The sequence below is a fragment of the Muntiacus reevesi genome, chromosome 7 (assembly GCF_963930625.1).
Source record: "Muntiacus reevesi chromosome 7, mMunRee1.1, whole genome shotgun sequence".
In the NCBI taxonomy this organism is placed as follows: domain Eukaryota; kingdom Metazoa; phylum Chordata; class Mammalia; order Artiodactyla; family Cervidae; genus Muntiacus; species Muntiacus reevesi.
The window spans coordinates 17859997-17881742 of NC_089255.1; the positions used below are offsets into that span (position 1 = coordinate 17859997).

Here is a 21746-nt window from a genome sequence, read left to right on the forward strand (position 1 = left end):
GTCTCCTGGGAAACTGAAATACTTAATTACTGAAAGGTAATTGTGTGATCACTGACAGGGACCTCTTGAGCAGTGAAGTTATGTATGGGCAGTTGTCATCTCAGATTAACTAGGGTCACTAGAAACATAGCCAGAGTTTCCATAATAATTTTTGTGACTCATAGCAACTCCAAGCAATTGTCTAGATGGAACTTTGGATAGGGCCTCAAGTACTTTATAAAGATTCTGCTCATTATATTAAAGTACATCTTTATTCCGCTTCCCATAGAGGCCGGTGGGAATATCCCTCCTTCTTTGGGATGGAAGAGAGTCATTTGAAGGGAGGTTATCTCCCAGGGGCATTCTTTGGCTGTAAAGTTCCAGTCTTAGCTGGCCCCATCCTGAGTGAGCCTGATCTCTATCTCCATGGCTTTTCCCTTGCTTCAGTTTTCTGGCCTGAAGATTATAAGGATCTGTGCCCATGGAAAGGTTTAGCAGGAAATCTGCCCCAAGCCAACTCGCAGTGTAATATAGAGACAATTACTGATAAGGTGAGGGTGACTCAGTCTGTGGCATCAGGAAACAACCCACTTAAAGGGTAACAAATGTAAAATGATCTGCAACCTGGAAGTTTTAACTTCAGAGAGTCTGTTAAAATGAGAGGAGATCGTACACTGATAATAGTATGACAAGTACAAACAGATGTAATCTACAGAAGAGACATGAAACAGAAATTCCCCAGCCCTCCTTGGTTTTCATCCTCAATCTTCAGCTCTCTAGTCTGTTACTGGGGCCACTCCAGCAGGCCTCAGAGGCCGAATCTGAACCTGTTCTCCAGGGTGTGCCCTGACAGTAAGCAAGAGGAGCTTACGGCTCTCTTGTCTGAGGATCCGTTACAGATTAACTATGCAGTCCACATGGTCTCGATGGGCACCTTGGCAGAGTGGTTACTGTCATGAGTTCTAGAGTTAAATCTTGACTTCCCCACCTGCTCTGTGACCTTGGGCAACTCATTTAACTTTTCTTTGCCTCCTCTTCCTCTTCTACGAAATGGATATGAGTGGTTGTGCAGATTAAGTGAGCAAATATACATAAATCATATGGTGGAATAGTGGACATTTGGTGAGTGTAGATAAAAGTTAGCTATTCTTTTTTATAATTCTATATAATTTTATAATTCTATATAAAATTATAATTATAATTTTATAATTCTATATAAAATTATAATTATAATTTTATAATTCTATTCTTTTTTAATTTTTGGCTGTGCTAGGTCTTTGTTGCTGTGTGGGCTTTTCTCTAGTCATGGAGATCTTCCTGGACCAAGGATCAAACCCTTGTCTCCTGTATTGGCATGCACATTCTTTACCACTGAGCCACCAGGGAAGCCCCCAAAATTTAGCTGTTCTTAACACCATCATCGTCATTATCACCCACAGGCATCTATGTTCCTTGCCTGTACCGTAATTCTGTCTCAATAACCTACTTCCATATCTGGACTCCGTGAGGCTTGCATTTTTCTGACCAGGTCTCTCCCCTCCTCAGGAAGTGGTGTTCTGAGTTTCACTGACAGCTCACCTGGCATCCTGTGGGTCATCTCTCAGGGCACCTTGTTAACCTTCTGCTGCGTCTTCCCATGCCAGGTGATCACTGGGTACCATAGTCAATCTCTGGGCTCATCTGCTTCCTGGTAACCACAGGTGGATCTGCTGTTTTAGCACCTGACCCCTCACTGTGGGTCAGAAGTCACTTTAAGCACCCTGGCCTCAGGAGGTAGCTGGGGCCACACTCAAATATAAAGAACTTGTTGATCTGAGACAGGGTATCCTGAATGACCTATCACAGGTGGCTGGTAGACTTGGCAGATGCAAATGGATATAATAAAAGCACCAGGTATTAGCATTAAAAACCCTGCAAAAATGTTAACAGTATTGAGCCGTTCCAGCTTTGCATGGCTATGTATTTGGAAGAGCTCAATAGTGATACATGTGTATTACATAAATGTTAAATATTGCAGAAAAACTAGATAATACAAATAAACCAAGTTAATTATAAAAAGAAAACATCTATAACCCATCTTCCAGGGATAACCATTTTAATCTCTCTCACTCTCTCCACACACACAGACCTCCCCCACCACCACACACACACACATAATCACTTTTTTTTCACTTAGTAGATTGTGGACTGCTTTCCATGTCATGAAATATACATTTAGATTATCAAGCATCAAATAATTCAAAATGATTCTGAAGATGTGTTGTTTGTGGTCCAGCTTTTTGGCACTGTTTTGCTGCCAAATGATAGTGGTGATGGTGATGTTAAGAATAGCTAAACTTTTGGGCTTCCCTGGTGGCTCAGTGGTAGAGAATCCTCCTGCCAAGGCAGTAGACAAGAGTTTGATCCCTGATCCAGGAAGCTCTCCGCAACTAGAGAAAAGTCCACACAGCAACAAAGACCCAGCACAGCCAAAAAGAATAAAATTATAAAGAGGTTAAACAGCCTGGCTGAGTTTTTACGGTGTACAGCTTCTGATGCTGGTAACTGCCACCAGGTTAATTAGGGTGGCTCCTGCCTGGAGCCTCATTCAGAGCAGCTTGGCTTTATGTAGGCGTGGTTATTTGAGGAACAGGGCTTTTGGCCCATTTGTTCTAGTCTCTTTCCATGACGAAAACCTGCCACCCAGCAGTGGATCTCAAGTTTCTAGTGACGGCCAGGGTGGGTGTTCAGCATTCTGGACTCTGTCTCTATGTCACTGTGGGATGTTTGGCAGGGTGACCCGTCTCTCCATGCCTCTGTTTCCTCATCTTTAAATTAAAGGAGTTGTACTTGCTTTTCTTCCGCTCTCACACTCTGATTGCATGTTAAATCATTTGGAGTGTGATTGAGGCCTGGGAGTGGCTCTTACTTGTGGCTGCATAATCTGGTGCCAGGCTGGCTGGCCCAGGATCACCAGAGGGGAGGCACTCCAAGTGTAGATGCCTGGCCCTCTTCCTTATCCTCCATGGGGTGAAGCCTGAGAATCTGTGTTTTAAACAATCCCCTTAGCTAGTCTTTCTCACTGAAAGGACGGTGTCTGCTCCTAAGCTGCCCAGCTGATCTCATCCTAGTTGAACTCTCGTTCTGGCCAAAGGTTTGTAAAAAGCATCTTAACCCCAAATCCTTCATGGAGGCAGCTGGTTTTGCTGGAAGCCTACACGGTTCCGGGACCGCCAGCAGCTTGGCTTCCACAGCCCCTGGAGACAGCTTTCCCCAGCCTGTCAGCTTCTCACCCATTGTCAGAGCTCAGCGCACCCTGCCCAACCACCTGGCCCCCTTCCCCCGGCCCAGATTCCATCATGTTCTACTTCACATGGTTTCTTGTTCCATATGGTTTGGCTCAGGCTGCAGTAGGGTTATGACCACCCTGTGTGTTTGTCCCAGCAGCCTCCTCCACTGGCCTTCATCAAGCAGGGGATGTTTTTTCTTCCACCTGGTTTCATTCCTCCGTCTGTTCCCTCATCTTCCAGGAGACCTGATGTTTCTGATACACATAGTAGATTTCCTTCGAATCCTGTAGGACTTGATCTATTGTATTAGCACTTTACTTCAGAGACCTCTATACAGGGCTTTAAATATTTAAGTGGCTGCATTCCTTTCCTGTCTGTTTATTAAAATACATACACACACACATAGGCACACACCCTTCACCTTAGAGTGTGCTGGGTTTAAAAAGCTAGAACCTTCCTTACCCACAATTTGAATAGGAGATTCTGATCTTATTTCACATTTATGTCCCATTTTACTCATATTTACCATTTATAAATAAGAAAGAAATAAGCCAGAAGCAGCTGGATATTAAACCTGAGTAGGCTAGTATATCAGAATCACCTGGATAAATTAACAAACTACAGATTGCTGGACCTCATGCCAGACTTACTGAATCCTTGAGGGAGGGATCCATGAGCCTGCACTTCCCAGGAGCTCTCTGAATGGCTCTTCTGTAGGCTGAAGGCTCAGATCTCCTATAGTGAAGAGAATTTAGTGAAGAGATAGTGAAGAAAGTTTAGACAAAATAAGATGCACCATCCTGCATTAGACAGTAGAGAGAATTTAGACTGGCAGACTGGCAGGGCACTAGACTTCTTGGGGTTCAATTCAGCCTCTGCCCTCACTGGCTGTGTGACTGCTTCATGCCTCAGTTTGCTCACTAGTAGAAGCAAATCTGTAAAAATATCAATAACATTGGTCATCATGAGGATTAAATTAGTTAATATGTGCATATATGCTAAGTCACCCCTGTCTTATCCATCTCTTTGTGACCTCATAGACTTAGCCCACCAGGCTCCTCTGTCCATGGGATTCTCCAGGCAAGAATACTGAAGTGGATTGCCGTGCCCTCTTCCAGGAGATCTTCCCAATCCAGGGATTGAACCCGTAGGTCTTAAATCTCCTGCACTGGCAGGCAGGTTCTTTACCACTAGCGCCACCTGGAAAGCCCTAGTTAGCATGGTTAAAATCGTGCTGCACGTGGGAAAAGTGGTGTCCGTGTTCGCTGTGCATATTACCCCATGCACAAGAATGGCATGGCCAAAGTCAAACAGATGCAAATGGGTGGCCTCTCTGAGGGAGGCAAACAGACGTTGTTGTTAAGAGCAGGTTTAAGTCAGTAGTTTTCAAATTATGGCATGCAAAAACTTCACATGGGAAGCATGTTAAAAATGTAGTGTCCTTCCAAAGATTTGATTTAGTAAACTTGGAGTGAAGCTTTGGGATCTGCACTTAAAATTTTTGATGTAGGTGATCAGCACATTTTTAGAAACCCAGGTTTCAGTGGGGAAGTACAGGCATTGAACATTGGTGAGGCCTCATGGGATTTGGCTTGGGCCATGAAAAGATATGGATGCTAATTGCATATTTAATATCTGCTTTATTAGGTGTGTCCAGAAAGCAGTAGAAGTATCTGGGAGGTACAGTGTGCATCCTACAACAACAAGCCGTTCATGGGCCGTTTTTATGAATGGGAACCATTTGCAGAAGGTAAGAGTAGCCCCAGTGCTGTCCACAGGAATCAGTTTTGTCTGTTCTCCAACCCTGTTGCCTTTTCGTTGTTGCTGGAGGAACTGGTGTGATGCTGGCTAGAGTGGCATGCAAGGAGGAGCTGGTAGAGGTCTTTACTGAAGGTGGTAATAGCTCTCAGGTGACAGCTATTAGTCAGATGGGAGAGGCTTTGATCGAAGCAAGCAGCAACTGAGGAGGGCAGGATGAGTGAGACAGAACAAGGATCGAGAAAAGAGTAGAAGCAAGAGATTCAAGCTAAACCTGTGAGGAGTGAGCAAGGATAGTTTCCCTTTTCCTTGGTTCCTGCTGCAAGTGCTGGTATAATGGCTTAAGAGAGCATATAGAGTTATAGGACTGACAGTTGTTGGGCTTTTGTGCTGGGGGAGCCTCGAATGCAGTTTCCAAAGAGGAAGTGTGGTAGGCAACCATTGCAGAGCTCGTCAGCACTGCTCTCAATCATGGAGTCACTTTCCTTTGCTGTTTGTTTTGTTTTGATGAGGACCATTTTTAAAGTCTTTATTAAGCTTTTACCATGTTGCTTCTGTTTTATGTTTTGGTTTTGGGGCCACAGTGAGTTGTGCTGATTCCGTTATAGAATCTGTGTCCACACGTGAGAAGCCGTGCCTAGGTGTAAGGCTATGGGAAGAGGGAGGCGGGGTGGATGTCTGCTCTGAAATGGGATGCAGGATTATTTTTGTCTGCACATTTGTCTCAGAGAAGTGTCTGTAGCTTGGATTGGATTCTCAAAGTGGTCTCATGACCACTGCCCATTAGAATCACTGGGGAGCCTTCTAGAAATACTGAGGCCTGGGTACCACTCCCAGAGATTGTGATTTAATTGATTTGGGGTGCAGCCTGGGGATGGAGATTTTTTTTTTTTAAGATCACAAGTCATTCTGATGGGCAGCTGGAGTTGAGAAACTCTAATCCAAGAGGGAGGCAGGATCTCAGAAGAGGTGGTGACTCTGGCTTAAATTAAGGCACAGAATCATAAGTGTTTTGTAAACCGTGAAATATATTCTTATGTCAGGGCAACAGTCCTTGGCAGTGAGCACTTGGAGAAGTAACCCTTTCTTTTGTCTGAGCTGCATCCTTGCTTTTTTGTTGGCTGTGGGTAGTAATAGCTGCTTTACCGTGGTTCACTGGGAGGCAAGGTGAATTCCCCCAGTCATGCGCTGTTTGTCCCCATTGTTTACCCTGAAGCTGGAGCCACATCACCCAGCCCTCTCTGCTTAGTTCCACGTGGTCCTCTGCCAGCCGCCTGATCCTGTCAAGCCTGGTAGACTCAAGTCTAGTACCCAAAGCTCTTTGCACCCCACAAAGAAAACTCGTGCCGATATTTCCACCTATTATCAGTATTGCCTGTGGATGCCAGCTGTTGCCTATGTATGATTCTACTTTTTCTGTCCTTTTGTTTGCCCTGTCTCAGGCTGGACTTTAATTGTGAGTCCTCAGGTAGGAGGGGGGTAATTAACATCTGATTCAACTTTTTATTTTGGAAAATTTCAAACATATGTAAAGATAGATAGAATAGTATAATCATATGATAATAACCTCCTATATACCCATCACTTAGTTTCAACTCATGGCCAGTCTTTTTCATGTATAGTCCACCTGTTCATCCCCATCCAAATATGGCAAACTATTTGGATTCACATTATACAGCATTATTCACTGGTGCATATATTGATTAGAACTCTTGGTTGTAAGTGACGGAAACACAGCCTACCTATATTTAAGCAAGAGAGATACTTTGTTGGTCCTGTTACTGGGAAGTCCAAGAGAGGGGCTGGGATTTAGATGTGGCTGCTTTCCAGGGATTCAATAACATTAGGAGCCTGCTTTTCTCTCTTTCTCCATCTCTTGGTCTGTTTACTTACTTCTCAGGTGGATGGACAGGCTAACATGGCTTTGAACTTGCAATCATAGTAAGGAAGGCTCTCTTATCTAGTGTTATGGGTTGAATTATGTCCCCCAATTTTTCTATCCCTGGTACCTATGAATTTACTTATCTGAAAATAAGGTCTTTGCATGTAATTAAGGTTCAGGTTAAGAAGAGGTCATACTGGAGGAGGGTGGGTCCTTAATCCAATACGACTGGTATCCTCATGTAAAGAGAAGAGACACAGACACACATATGGAGGACACCCAGGCACAGACAGAGGAAAGATGGCCATGTGACACCAAGGCGGAGCTTAGAGCGATGCAGCTACAAGTCAGGGAATGCTAAGGGTTTCTGGAAAATGCCAGAAACCAGGAGGAGTAACAGAAAGATTCTTCTGCAGAGATTGCAGAGGGAGCAGGGCCCTGCCAACACCTTGAGTTTGAATTCCCAGCCTCCAGCACTGTAAGAGAATAAATTCTGTTGTTTTAACCCACCCAGTTTGTGGTCATTTGTTATGGCAGCCTAGGAAACTAATATGCTTAATGAGGGCTTCGGTCTCAGAAAAACCACACTGTGATCTTTTTGGGGTCACATTCCCATCCCTGGACATGAGTTTAGGGTCTAGGCTGGGGGCAGTGGTCCTTGGGTTAACTCAGGTCATGTGACTAGCTCTCTGGTGGGAAACCCACATCCCAGGAAGCGGAGGTGGGAAGAGGGAGTTGGGACAGACAGAAAAACAGAATCTTCTACAGTAATTATTATCTACTTCTTCACCATAAGCCACTGAAATTTTGAAGGAGCCAGTGAGAATGCTGGTGTTTTACAAAGAAAAGAAAAGTGCAGAGCAGCAGCAGATTAAAGAAATCAACCATCTTCTGCACTGTGTTTGTTACTTTGTCTAGAAAATTTAGCATTCTTTAAAAATATTTACTGACATTAATGTGTCTCACATGCCTAGGAGGAGAGGATCCCAGAGTCACTGAAACTGCATTTACTTTGGCTTTCTTTAAACAGTTCTTCTTGCTGCTAAGATTGTTTTCTTGATTTTTGTCCTTTTTCCTCTTAAATGACTCCCAGGCTGACCAGTGGGAGGAAGACGCTGTTAATGTTTCTGCAGGGTGTTCATATTTTACGGCTGGATTTTGCGTTCGGCTCTTGGTTTTGTTTGGATGTCTGTTGCTATTCACATGTGCCTACTTAGGGGAACAGCTGCACTCGGTCAGCCCAATGCCACATAGAATAGTAAAAGCAGTGTACACTCTCTGATAAACACATTAATTTCACCACATGCTTCTTCTTAGACCTTTGACTGCATTTCTTGGATATAGTGATCTGTCCTAAGATAATGCCTCTAGGAATTTTCCTCATAGACTTAATACCGTAAAGACGATAGAAGTAGAATTCCAGTGTCTATGTGTGCCTGTTTACTCAGTATAATGATAGTTCATGTGTCACCCTCGTCCCCCTTCACTCCAAATCACTTTGGATTATAAATTGTATGGTCAGTGTAGCTAGAAGAGGACACTTTAATAGGTAGAGTCTTGTTTAGGTGCACTGGAGAAAATTGTACCTGTTTTCATAGCTAGAATCTAGAGTTCTGCCGGGTCACTGTGGGCTCTATAGCAGTGAGTATCGGTCTTAATCCATAAACCAGGGGACAGCTTTGTATTGGTATTTTAATGCACCATATGACCCCAAGAGCTGAACTAAACAGAGCACAAATCTAAAAGCCAGAAGTGAGGCTGAGTCAGAACCTGGAGCTTGCCAGCTGGTCGTATGACCAGGGCCAGTGTATCTGTCAGGACTGCCTATCTTGAGCTGCAGGAACAAAGAGCCCCTGAGTCCTTCCGACTGAACAGAACAAGTTTGTCTCTTACTCAGATCATCTGGATGATGCAGTATATGTTCTGCTCATTCAGGGGTCCAGGCTGATAGAAGCAACATCTCAGCTTCTGCTTCCACTGAGGCAAGGAAAGGGAAGAAATGAATCACCCATGGATCCTTCACATTTCTCCCAGAAGTGATCAGCGTTGTTTCTGCTCACATCTCATTAGCCAAAGCAAGTGACACATCATGTTTAACTTCAAGGGCAGCAGGGAGGTACCATCCTGCTGTGTGCTTGAAGCAGAAGTGAAATATCTGTGACCACCCTAATGACTAGTACAGGCAGGAAGCTTTGAGAGAATTCCCCGAGTGTGTCTTCCTTCTGTAAGTTCAGGTGACTTTTATTAGGCTGCTTGCAAGACGAGTAGATTTGGTTCTAGGGAATATTATAGGTGACACAGAGTTTCTAACAGTTACAGGGCCCTGAGCCATTTAGACTATTCCTTCTCCTTGATTAAAGCTCCGAGGGGCAAGGATGGAATGTTGGTGCCAAGGAGTGCTGCTGACTACTCTGCAAGTCTAGCTCTGGCACAGACCACATTGGTGCAGGGGTCAAAGACTGTCATAAACATGGACAGTATTATCAAAACTGAATGATGTGAGGAAGGAAGGCTTAGGGCCAGGTGCTGGTGGACCTGGAATTAGATGTTTATGTTTTACTCAAGCAACTTTATTCATTCCTGGAATTCTCACTCCATCAGCCCGCCCCTCCTGCTCAGACAGTTCATAGTCATTATGGACTTTTCAGAGTGGACAGGGAAGGCCTAAGGGAAAGGAGAGGAGTTTTCCAGTTTTCTGCCCCCCAACAGATTCATTCTGAAGCTCTTTTATTGAGGCCTAGGAATACCTGGCAAGACAAGGCCATGTTTGCTCAGCATTTGAGTGTATCATTGAGGACAAGGGGCTTCCCTTGTAGCTCAGTTGGTAAAGGATCTGCCTGCAGTGCGGGAGACCCAGGTTCGGTTCCTGACTTGGGAAGATCCCCTGGAGAGGGAAATGGCAACCCACTCCAGTATTCTTGCCTGGAGAATCCCATGGACAGAGGAGCATGGAGGGCTACAGTCCTTGGGGTCTCAAGAGTTGAACATGGCTTAGCACCTAAACCTCCACTGAGGACAAAGCAAAATCCCGAGAGCAACCTCTTTCGAAAACAAAACAGTGATTTTGGTTTTATACATTAGTTGAGTATGAATGAATGGTAGTGAGCTCCCCAGCAAAAGTTGGGGGTATTTAAGGGAGATATCTTAGGATTGTAGACCTATATTTGAAGTCATTGTCTTTAGTGTGATAATTAAAGCCACTGTGATGGAGACCTTCAAGAGAGTATAGAGTCAGGAGGACAAGGGACTCAGGAAGGAGGTTTGGCATATATCCACGTTAAAGAAGCAGGGGAAAGGGACCCAACGATGAAAGGAGCCTGAGAAGAGGTGGCACCAAGGTGTTATAGTGCCTTATATCATCTCTAATAGTAATAAAGCCTGTTGAGGCTTATAAAGTCCTATTACATACACCACAGTGAGGGACAAATGAGACAATAGGAGTTGCAAGCACTTACTGTGTACCAGGCTGACTCGTTTAATCTTTACAACAGCCCTGTGAGGTGAGTCCTATAATCAGCCTCACTTTACACAAGAAACAAAGTAGATAGTCATTAAATAATTACCCAAGGTCACCCAGATAGTAAGTGATAGAGACAGGTTCAAACCTCAGAATCTGGCTACAGAATCTCTCCTCTCAATGTATATGAAAGCCAGGAGAAAGATATGTAGAGTTTCAGACCAGTCTTTCGGTACCTGTTTTCCTTATAGAAACTATCTGAGTAATTAAAGTTTAACTCTTCTTAAAAAAAGATAAAAGGAGTGGTGGGGGAGAAGCAGTGAACACAGCTTAACACAGCAGGAAGTCAAGGGGAGGGTGGCAACTGAGAAAATAAGACTAGGATAGACTGTAGGGAAAGCCACTGGGAAGAATCTAGAGGGGTGGAGTGAGGAGGGAGGTAGGAGGGATCTTTAAGAGGGAGGGGACATGGGTATGCCTGTGGCTGATTCCTGTTGATGTGTGGTAGAAACTTTCACAATATTGCAAAGTAATTATCCTCCAATTAAAAATAAAATTTTGAAAAAGAGGGTAGCCAGTGAATAGGACTTGCTCTTCCTTTTAAAAATTGTCATGAAGAAGGCATATTGAGGGTGTTCGCTAGCTTAATTTAAGGCAAAGAGAAAGGTTTGTTTAGAATGGTAGAGAAATGAGAATTTTGGAGATTGAGAGACTGAAACTTAAAAAGGAAGAATAAGGGTTTAGTAGAAAGGTACCTATAAACCTAGTCTATCCTAGAAAAATAGGTGGAAAATAGGCACCATTTTCCTCCTGGAAAAATTATATTATTGTTTCTCTGTATGCTGTTAATACAAAATTTCTTCACCATTAAATGAAAATTCATTTATTCAAAAGCAATGAAAGCAATCATAGTTCCATATAAAAATATTTATTTAAGAATGTTCACAGCAACTTTTTTCATGATAGCTTCAAACTGGAAACAACCCAACTATTTCATCAACAGGAGACTGAATAAACACACTGTGTTACATTTATACAGTGGAGTATTACTCAGCAATAATAAAGAGCACTCTACTGATACATATAATGATCCAGGTGAATATCAGAAACACTGTGTTGACCAGAGTAAGCCAGATACAAGCCCTTTAAGCACTATCTGATTTCATTGATATTTTGTTCTAGAACAGGGAAATTTGGGCAACACTGATGGAAATCAGAACAGTGTTTGCCTATGGGAGTGGGGAAGGAATAGCTGGAAAGGCCCATGATAGAGCTTTGTGGAATGATAGTCATGTTCCAGATCATAATTGGCATGGCTGTTACTCAAGTTTATGTAGTTGTCGAAACCCATCAACTCTACATTTGTGATCTATGCATTCTCCTGTATATAAATGATACTTTAAAAAGTCATTAGATTCTCTTTCCTGTTCTGTCTCCATTCCTAAAAGTAAAATTTAGAGCTAACATAAGTTTCGCCATTATAGGACTATTCTAAGTCTTGCTAGTTTGCCTCTCTCTCTCACTCTATTTTTTTTTAAATACTCTTTATTATTGACCATAGAGTCACAAGAGGATTTTAGGGAGAATGTATTCATATGCAGAGTATCACTTTGGAATCATTTAGGATCATAGGGCTTAGTTGAGCCTGGAAATCTTCAACTAGGTACAGAATCTGAAGAAGCAAGCTGCACATCTGTGTAAGTTAGCATTCTTCTTCTTTTTTTCATAAGTGGCAGACACCAATTTTGGCTAGGTCAAACACAAAAAGATTTTGTTGGAAGGATATACAGTAGCTCTAAGAATCAACAGGAAATGTGTGGGAGCAGATTGGGTGAAGGACAGATACAAAGTGGTCGCTGGGGATCCCCCTGGACAGAACTGATGGACTTACTTGCCTGCTGCTGGTGTTGCTGCAGTGGATACATTTTAACAGGTTTCTCCATCCAAGACTCAGAGCCCTGGAAATAAGAGCTTGGGCACAGGCCACATGCCCACCACTTGGCTGGGGATAGAAGGGTTGGGGGAGTCCTGATTGACAGTCCCAGCAAGACTACATGCAGAGGAGGAGAATAGATTCCCAGAAAGGAAACCCAGGTGCTGAACCAAAAGAAGGAAGAATGGGTCTGGGATGGCCCAAAACAACCAATATCCATGATGGAAACTCATGACAAGTCAGGATCTCAGGATCCCCACCTGGTTTGTCAACTGTATTTAATGAGACTTCTTGACACCTTTGAGGGACTATTGGAATTAGACTATAACTTGTGATTGTCACTGTTTCCTTCTCGTGTTTACATTTCTGAAGATTTCTTCAGATAGGCCTCCTTATATAGGCATGGCATGTGACTGTGTGGGTTCTTTCAGCTTCCACACATTGTCAGACGTAATTTGGACTGACCAGCATGCATTTGCTCAGGGATCTGGGAGAAAGGCCGGGGTTCTGTGGTACCTTCATGCTGTGGCATGCTGTGTTGAGGATGACCTCAGGAGGAAGTGAAGGGGTCTAGTAATGGTTGTTGTTTTCCTGCTGATTTCTGTAATCCTGGACTCTTGGGTGGGATTATATGTGTAAAATACACCTACATCTGTGTACCTTAGATCAAGTGGGCCTTTGGAAGCATCCCTACAAACAAATCCCTAGTGGAGGTAATAGAATTCCAGTTGAGCTATTTCAAATCTAAAAGACGATTCTGTGAAAGTGCTGCACTCAATATGCTAGAAAATTTGGAAAATTTAGCAGTGGCCCCAGGACCAGAAAAGGTCAGTTTTCACTCCAATCCCAAAGAAAGGCAATGCCAAAGAATGCTCAGACTACCACATAATTGCACTCATCTCACACGCTAGCAAAGGAATGCCCCAAATTCTCCAAACCAGGCTTCAACAGTACATGAACTGTGAACTTCCAGATGTTCAAGCTGGATTTAGAAAAGGCAGAGGAATCAGAGATCAAATTGCCAACATCCATTGGATCATTGAAAAAGCAAGAGAATTCCAGAAAAACATCTACTTCCGCTTTATTGACTAAGCCACAGCCTTTGACTGTGTGAATCACAACAAACTGTGGAAAATTCTTAAAGAGATGGGAATACCAGACCACCTTATCTGCCTCCTGAGAAATCTGTGTGCAGGTCAAGAAGCAACAGTTAGAACTGGACATGGAACAACAGACTGGTTCCAAATCAAGAAAGGAGTACATCAAGGCTGTATATTGTCACTTTGCTTATTTAACTTATATGCAGAATACATCATGTGAAATGCCAGACTGGATGAAGCACAAGCTCGAATCAAGATTGCCAGGAGAAATATCAGTAATCTCAGATACGTAGATGACACCACCCTTAGGGCAGTAAGTGAAGAGGAACTAAAGAGCTTCTTGATAAAAGTGAAAGAGGAGAGTGAAAAATTGGCTTAGAAGTCAACATTCAGAAAACAAAGATCATGACATCCAGTCCCATGCTACTTCATGGCAAATAGATGGGGAAAAATGGAAACAGTGACAGACTTTATTTTCTTAGTCTCCAAAATCACTGCAGATGGTGACTGCAGCCATGAAATTAAAAGACGCTTGCTCCTTGGAAGAAAAGCTATGACAAGCCTAGACAGTGTATTAAAAAGACAGAGATATCACCTTGACGAGAAAGGTCCACAGAGTCAAAGCTATGGTTTCTCCAGTAGTCATGTATGGATGTGAGAGTTGGACTATAAAAAAGACTGAGCACAGAAAAATTGATAATTTTGAACTGTGGTGTTGGAGAAGACTCTTGAGAGTCCCTTAGACTGCAAGGAGATCCAACCAGTCCATCCTAAAGGAGATCAGTCCTGGGTGTTCATTGGAAGGACTGATGCTGAAGCTGAAGCTCCAATACTTTGGCCACCTGATGTGAAGAACTGACTCAGAGGAAAAGACCCTGATGCTAGGAAAGATTTAAGGCGAGAGGAGAAGGGGATGACAGAGGTTGAGATGGTTGGATGGCATTACTAACTCAATGGACGTGAGTTTGAGTAAACTCTGGGAGTTGGTGATGGACAGGGAGGCCTGGTGTCCTGCAGTCCATGGAGTCACAAAGAGTCGGACCTGACTGAACCACTGACTGACAGCTAGATCATGTGATCCTCTCCGTATCTAAAGAGTAAGAAGGATGTAAGGCCGGGCACATGGTATCATGTCTCTGTGAGTGTTTTCCTGGGAAATTGAGGATTTGGAAAAGAAAAGATTGTCTGAGGGAGAACGTTGCCCCTGCTCTTCAGTATTCTGGAAGGTGTAAAGGTTCATGTAAAAGCAGTTTCTTTCCTGGCACTCGCACTGGGTGTCATCCTAGGTAATTAGTAAAGAAAAGCCTCAGGATAGATTTCAACATCTGAAAAGCAGATTAGTCTAAATGTAAATAATTTTGAGGATTTAAAGGCAAGGGTAAAGCTTAAACCCATTGCAAAATATTCAGTAATGAGACCCAGTCCTGTCATTTCGCTCTCCTGAGAAGCTCAGCTTTCTTCAAAGACTGCCTCCGTCCTCGTGGTGTCAGGATGAGCAAGGTCAGATGTCATTATTCTACAGACTCAAGAACTGAGCCTCCAGGTTGGATGATCTGCCCTGGGTCGCAGGATAAAATAGAAGGATCAGATTAAAAGAGGTGTTACATAACCACAGCCTGCTGATTTCAGAGCAGCCATTTGCCTCAGGGGCTATGAAAGAATTTTTCCCTTCATGTAAGTGACCGATTTGGTACCTTTAAAAACAAACAAATGTGTTTTTACATTGACTAAGACTTTTCCAAGAAATGCTGGGACTCTGTCTTAATCCTTGTAGCACAGTTCTCTCACCTTCTGAGCAGATGCCTCTGATCATAAATTGATAAAGCTCAGTCCCAAAGGAGTGGTCAGGACCTTTGGTTGCACCTTGCACGGATGTTGAGACACTAGTATGGGGCCAACATCAAGAGGTTTTTAGAATTAGACGTCTTAGAGCTGGAAAATAATCCATGAAAAGAACATTACAGCATACTAACACATATATACGGAATTTAGAAAGATGGTAACGATAACCCTATATGCAAAACAGAAAAAGAAACACAGAAGTACAGAACAGACTTTTGAACTCCGTGGGAGAAGGTGAGGGTGGGATGTTTCAAAAGAACAGCATGTATATTATCTATGGTGAATCAGATCACTAGCCCAGGTGGGATGCATGAGATGAGTGCTCGGGCCTGGTGCACTGGGAGGACCCAGAGGAGTCGGGTGGAGAGGGAGGTGGGAGGGGGGATCGGGATGGGGAATACATGTAACTCAATGGCTGATTCGTGTCAATGTATGACAAAACCCACTGAAATGTTGTGAAGTAATTGGCCTCCAACTAATAAAATAAAATTTAAAAAAAAAAAAAGAAAAAAGAAAATGCAAATTCTGTTTAAGTTGTAAATCCAGCCCACCTTTTGCATATTGATGAAAGAAATTCTCCTTCATCTGCATAGTCCCTCCCCCAAAGCTGTTAAACAGCAACCGTACCTGTCGGTATCTGTTTCTTAAAAATTGCAGTGAGAACATTCCATGAGTCAGTGGAACTTGTTAACAAAGGATTAAAGGAAAAATCTGTTGTATATCTGGGGTTGGGTAGGAGGAAGGGAGAGAGCAAGCTCCAGCATTCCTGTGTTTACCCAGGCGGTTGACTTCACCTTCCTCTTCACAATGCCTACACTTTGTAATAAGGCCATTCTTACAATGCCACTGTAATTCATCCTGGGATGATTGTTGCCTGGCTACCCTTTGGAACCACATTGAATGAAACCTTCACGTTTCCCCTTCAGATATTTGAAAGCAGCCATCTTGTCATTCTACATCTTGTTTCACCAATCTGCTAAATATTTATTTCCTTCAATTGACTCCATATGTATTGGAGCACACCACTTGTTTATCATCCTATCTACTCCCTTTAGAATCAATATATGAGTCATAACAAGCAGCTCTGGTTGAGTGTGTCTCTGGTGTGCAAGGCTCAGGAGCGTGGAGTGTCACTGGCATGGATTAGTGATGTCTTGCATAACTATGGGAAGGGAGATGGTAGCATGTATCCTCCCTCTTTTCTTATAGTTGATTTACTGTATTGTGTTAGTTTCCTGTGTTGCTGCTGCTGCTAAGTCAGGTCAGTCGTGTCTGACTCTGTGTGACCCCATAGATGGCAGCCCACCGCCTGGGGGAGCCTTCCCCTGTCATCCCTGGGATTCTCCAGGCAAGAACGCTTGAGTGATTTGCCATTTCCTTCTCCAGTGCATGAAAGTAAAAAGTGAAAGTGAAGTCGCTCAGTTGTGTCCAACTCTTTGACCCCTTGGACTGTAGCCCACCAGGCTCCTCCTTCCATGGGATTTCCCAGGCAAGAGTACTGGAGTGGCTGCCATTGCCTTCTCCAGTTTCCTGTGTGCGGCAAAGTGATTCAGTTATACGTATACATATATCCTTTCATTCTTTTTTAGATTCTTCTCTCTCACAGGTTATCACAGAATATTGAGTAGAGTTCCCTGTGCTATACAGCAGGTTCTCGTCGGTTATCTGTCTTATCTATAGTAGTGTATGTATGTTCATCCCAAGCTCCAGATTTATCCCTCCAACCCCCGACATTTCTCATTTGGTAACCTTAAGTTTATTAACCTCAACATCTGTTAAGTTTGTTTCTGTCTTTCACACGGTGATGCATAGGTGCCAATTAACCCAGTAATGAAGGAAATGATGCAAATAAATGTAATGAATGCATTATGTTATGTCTAAAAGGTGTTCACATTTAAAATGGAAGTAAAAAACCAAATAATATGTAACTGATTGTAATTTTCCAAGAGAAGACATTTAGGATGGCTGAAATAGTCAGAGACAGGCCTGGATTTCCCAGAGTAATCCTTCAAATTAAGGCTTCTTACAGGGGCCCAGTGTATCTAGAGGTAGAGAAACTAAATCAAGGATAGCTTCTAAAAACTGGATTGTCTGCTATCGATGTATTAAGTAGGTTTTATTCTGCATTTAGAATTGTGTTTCCTGTCTGCATCTGAGGCTGGGTTGACTAAAGCAAAATAAAATGAGGTAGTGGCAGTGATTTATATCTGAATTATCCTAGTTCCAAACCCAGCTATTTTCAGCCTGCACTATGCAGATAACTTGTCATCATGTCCTGAGTGCACATGCGTCATTATCACACCTCTTTCCTGCAAAACCTCGGAGACACGAATAGCGATTTGAGGTCCTTTGAACCCAAATACTTAGGAACCTCGTATTTATTGGGATATATATTTTTCCTTAAGATTACTAATTGTGATATACAGCCTGAAATAGAAGTCTTTGGTTCACAGCCATTTCTGTTCAAATGGGAGAAATTTCTGGATTGTTGCTTTTCTCATCTCTTTCCTGTTCTGCACCTGTCACTGGCCCACTGGCCCCCTTGATGGAAATCAGTGGTCATTGAGTGGCCCACTGTCCCCCTTGATGGAAACCAGTGGTCACTGAATGGCCCACTGTTCCCCTTGATGGAAACCAGTGGTCCCTGAATGGCCCACTGAAGCAGACACACCTTAACTGCTCTTTCTGTGATGGGTCTAACATGGCGTAGCTGTAGCTCTGCCCGGAGCTAAGCAGAAGTACTATCACTACTCTTATACAAGTCCTTCTGTTCGGCTCACCCTTTCATGGTTAGTGGTTAGTTTTTTATCTGGATTTTTTCATTCTTTTTGGGTTACAAGATACACACATACACACACCACCACCACCCCACCCCCGGGAGGAAGCCACTGTTTAATTTGTTGACAAACATGTGTGGATATGTTTAAATACTTTAGAAGTAAAACAAGGAAAGTTCAGTTCAGTTGTCGCTCGGTCGTATCCGACTCTTTGCGACCCCATGGACTGCAGCATGCCAGGCTTCCCTGTCCATCACAAACTCCCAGAACTTACTCATACTCATGTCCATTGAGTCGGTGATGTCATCCAACCGTCTCATCCTCTGTCGTCCCCTTCTGCTCCTGCCTTCACTCTTTCCCAGCATCAGGGTCTTTTCCACCAAGTCAGTTCTTCACATCAGGTGGCCAAAGTATTGAAGCTTCAGCTTCATCATCAGTCGTTCCAATGATTATTCAGGACTGATTTCCTTTAGGATGGACTGGTTGGATCTCCTTGCAGTCCAAGGGACTCTCAAGAGTCTTCTCCAACACCACAGTTCAAAAGCATCAATTCTTCAGCACTCAGCTTTCTTTATAGTCCAACACACATCCATACATGACTACTGGAAAAACCATAGCTTTGACTAGACGGAACTTTGTTGGCAAAGTAATATCTCTGCTTACTAATATACTGCCTAGGATTGTCATGGCTTTTCTTCCAAGGAGCAAGCGTCTTTTAATTTCATGGCTGCAGTCACCATCTGTAGTGATTTTGGAGCCTAAGGAAATAAAGTCTGTCACTGTTTTCATTGCTTCTCCTTCGATTTGCCATGGAGATGATGGAAGCTAGTGGAGGTGAGGGAATGCCAGTTGAGCTATTTCAAATCCTAAAAGATGATGCTGTGAAAGTGCTGCACTCAATATGCCAGCAAATTTGGAAAACTTAACAGTGGCCACAGGATTGGAAAAAGTCAGTTTTCGTTCCAATCCCAAAGAAGGGCAATGCCAAAGAATGGTCAAACTGCCCCACGATTGCACTCATCTCACACCCTAGCAAAGTAATGCTCAAAATTCTCCAAGCCAGGCTTCAACAGTACATGACTGTGAACTTCCAGAAGTTCAAGCTGGATTTAGAAAAGAGAGAGGAACCAGAGATCAAATTGTCAACATCCGTTGGATCATAGAGAAAGCAAGAGAATTCCAGAAAAACATCTACTTCTGCATTATTGATTATGTCAAAGCCTTTGACTGTGTGAATCACAACTGTGGAAAATTCTTAAAGAGATGGGAATACCAGACCACCTGACCTGCCTCCTGAGAAATCTGTGTGCAGGTCAAGAAGCAACAGTTAGAACTGGACATGGAACAACAGACTGGTTCCAAATCAAGAAAGGAGTACATCAAGGCTGTATATTGCCACTTTGCTTATTTAACTTATATGCAGAATACATCATATGAAATGCCAGGCTGGATGAAGCACAAACTGGAATCAAGACTGCCAGAAGAAATATCAGTAACCTCAGATATGCAGATGACACCATCCTTAGGGCAGAAAGTGAAGAGGAACTAAAGAGCCTCTTGATGAAAGTGAAAGAGGAGAGTGAAAACAAGAAAAGGCCCCATGTAAATTACAGTTTGGACCTGTAGATAACTACAGTTAGACTGCTAGATAACATTTTTGTAAATGCAAGTGATTGATAACTGATTACCAGCTTTGGGGCTAATCAACAGACTTTACAAGATTGCTATTTAGTAATTAATGAGAAAAAAAAAAAAAAAGCTTAGGAGGACAAAACTCTACATTGTACTTAGTTAATGTTGTTCTTCTAAACTTCTAAACATGGTTTTCATCATGGAGGCATGGAGGAGAATGGTGAGTAGATACTAATCGGGAAGGTTTGCGTTTGGGAAAACCTGAAATGGAGCAGGTTATAGGTGAAGAGAGCCAGATGTTTCAGGGGTCAGGACCTCTAGGTAGACAAGCCTTGTCACGAGTTTAGTGAACCAAGAGTCACCAGCAGAGTAGGGCAAGAGACTGGCAGGGCAACCATAGATTTCACATGTTTTCCAAATTAATTTTTACTTTTAGATTTTATCAAGTTAGCCATAATTTATTGAGCTGAGTCAAGTTTTGGTGAGGGGAGTGGTTTGAAGTTTGGGTTAATCCCTGGAAGAAGGTTTCATCTAAAGTCATGTTCCAGCAAATGATTTTTCTTTTTTTTTTTTTTAATTGAGCAGCACAGTCAAAATAGGTCAAATTTAAACAGGGTAGTGGAGCTTTTGGTTTGGGGAAAAATTTGCAGTTGCTATTAAGAGATGTGTCTGTTTGATCATTTCGACCTTGTCTGTCTTTAGGAAAGGGAGAAAGTAGAGGGGTGGGCTCTGACCTTCCAGTCAATTCATATAACCTGTTGATGCCAAAAATTAGAAAGGAGAAACGTATCAGATTCATAAGCATATCAGCCCAAATTCCATTTGCTCTTAAGGTTACGTAACTGCTCATCATGTAATACCTTGGGCCCTTGTCCAGGCAGCATGTAGATATTGGCAGCTTTGCGTGCTTTAATAGACCCCCATCAATCAGTCACGATGCCTTGTCCCACACCCAGTTGCCTTGTTTGTTTAAGTCGGCTTTGGAGGTTGTATAAATAGTTTTAGCAACCTACTCTCCCACCCCTGGTAATAAATGGCACCTTCAAAAAATCCCTTGGCATGTTGTTTGGGTTCAGAGGAGTAGAATTGGATCCACTCATGCTTATGATGATTATCAGTCTTATTCCCTGTATGTTCTCATGCATTCCATGCAGGGAGCATGGAGGGGCCCCGGGGTTAACTGCTCCCACCCTGCTCCCTGGACCTCCCAGGCCTCTGCTCTTTAGATTCAGCAAGTGTATATAGTCCTGCCTCATGGAGCCTGCTAAGAGGCTGCCACATGAAACTGTGCCGAAGGACTGGACAGGTGAATTCAAGTTCACACGGAGTGGAAAGGTACCCTTTTCCTCTTAAAAATTACAAATTAAAAAAAGATTACTACAACACATCAGCATTGATTCACACCTTTTGTTCTGTGTGAGAGATAGCCTTGGACTAGCAAGAGGGACAGTGAACAGAGGCCACAACCCCAGGAGCACCAACCCCAGCCTCCTTGGACCACAGTAAGAAATGACCTCCTCCCACTGTGAGGATCCAGTGAGATGATGTGTATAAAGCATGTGTATAAAGGTTGTAAGTTCCACTATTGATGTCCAGGTGCCTGCATCTTCCAGGTGAATTTCAGAAGGGTAAATGGCATGGGACAGGTCTTCCCTGGTGGTCCAGTGATTAAGAATCTACCTGCAGAAGACACGGGTTTGATCCCTGGTCGGGGAAGATTCCACTTGCCAAGGGGCAACCAAACGCATGCACCACAGCTATTGAAGCCCATGCTTCTAGAGCCCATGCTTCAAAACAAGAGAAGCCACTGCAATAAGAAGCCTGTGCACCACAACTAGAGAGTGATCCCCACTCGCTGCAACTGGAGAAAGCCCATGCACAGCAACAAAGACCCAGTGCAGCCCAAAAAAATGAAAAAAAAATTTTAAATAGTATGTCTGAGGCGTACGCAGATGTTGGGAAAGGCATTCCAGGCAGAGGGAACAGCACAAGAGACGGTGCAAAGGTGGAAAATACAGAATGTATTAAGGGAACATCAGGGAGCGTCCTTTGGCTGGAACAAAGAGTGTATAAAGGGAAGAAAAGCAGGATAAGGTTGGGCTGGAAGTCTGGGGCCA

General features: G+C 43.2%; 1 protein-coding gene across 2 annotated transcripts in view; it reads left to right on the forward strand.

Moving 5' to 3' along the window:
• Positions 1-21746, forward strand: part of THSD4 (thrombospondin type 1 domain containing 4) — a 630546-nt gene that overhangs the window by 135871 nt on the left and 472929 nt on the right. For both annotated transcript variants that reach the window (XM_065940121.1, XM_065940122.1), the window contains exon 6: positions 4896-4998. In XM_065940121.1, the coding sequence (XP_065796193.1) occupies positions 4896-4998 (103 nt within the window). The remainder of the gene's footprint in view (positions 1-4895; positions 4999-21746) is intronic.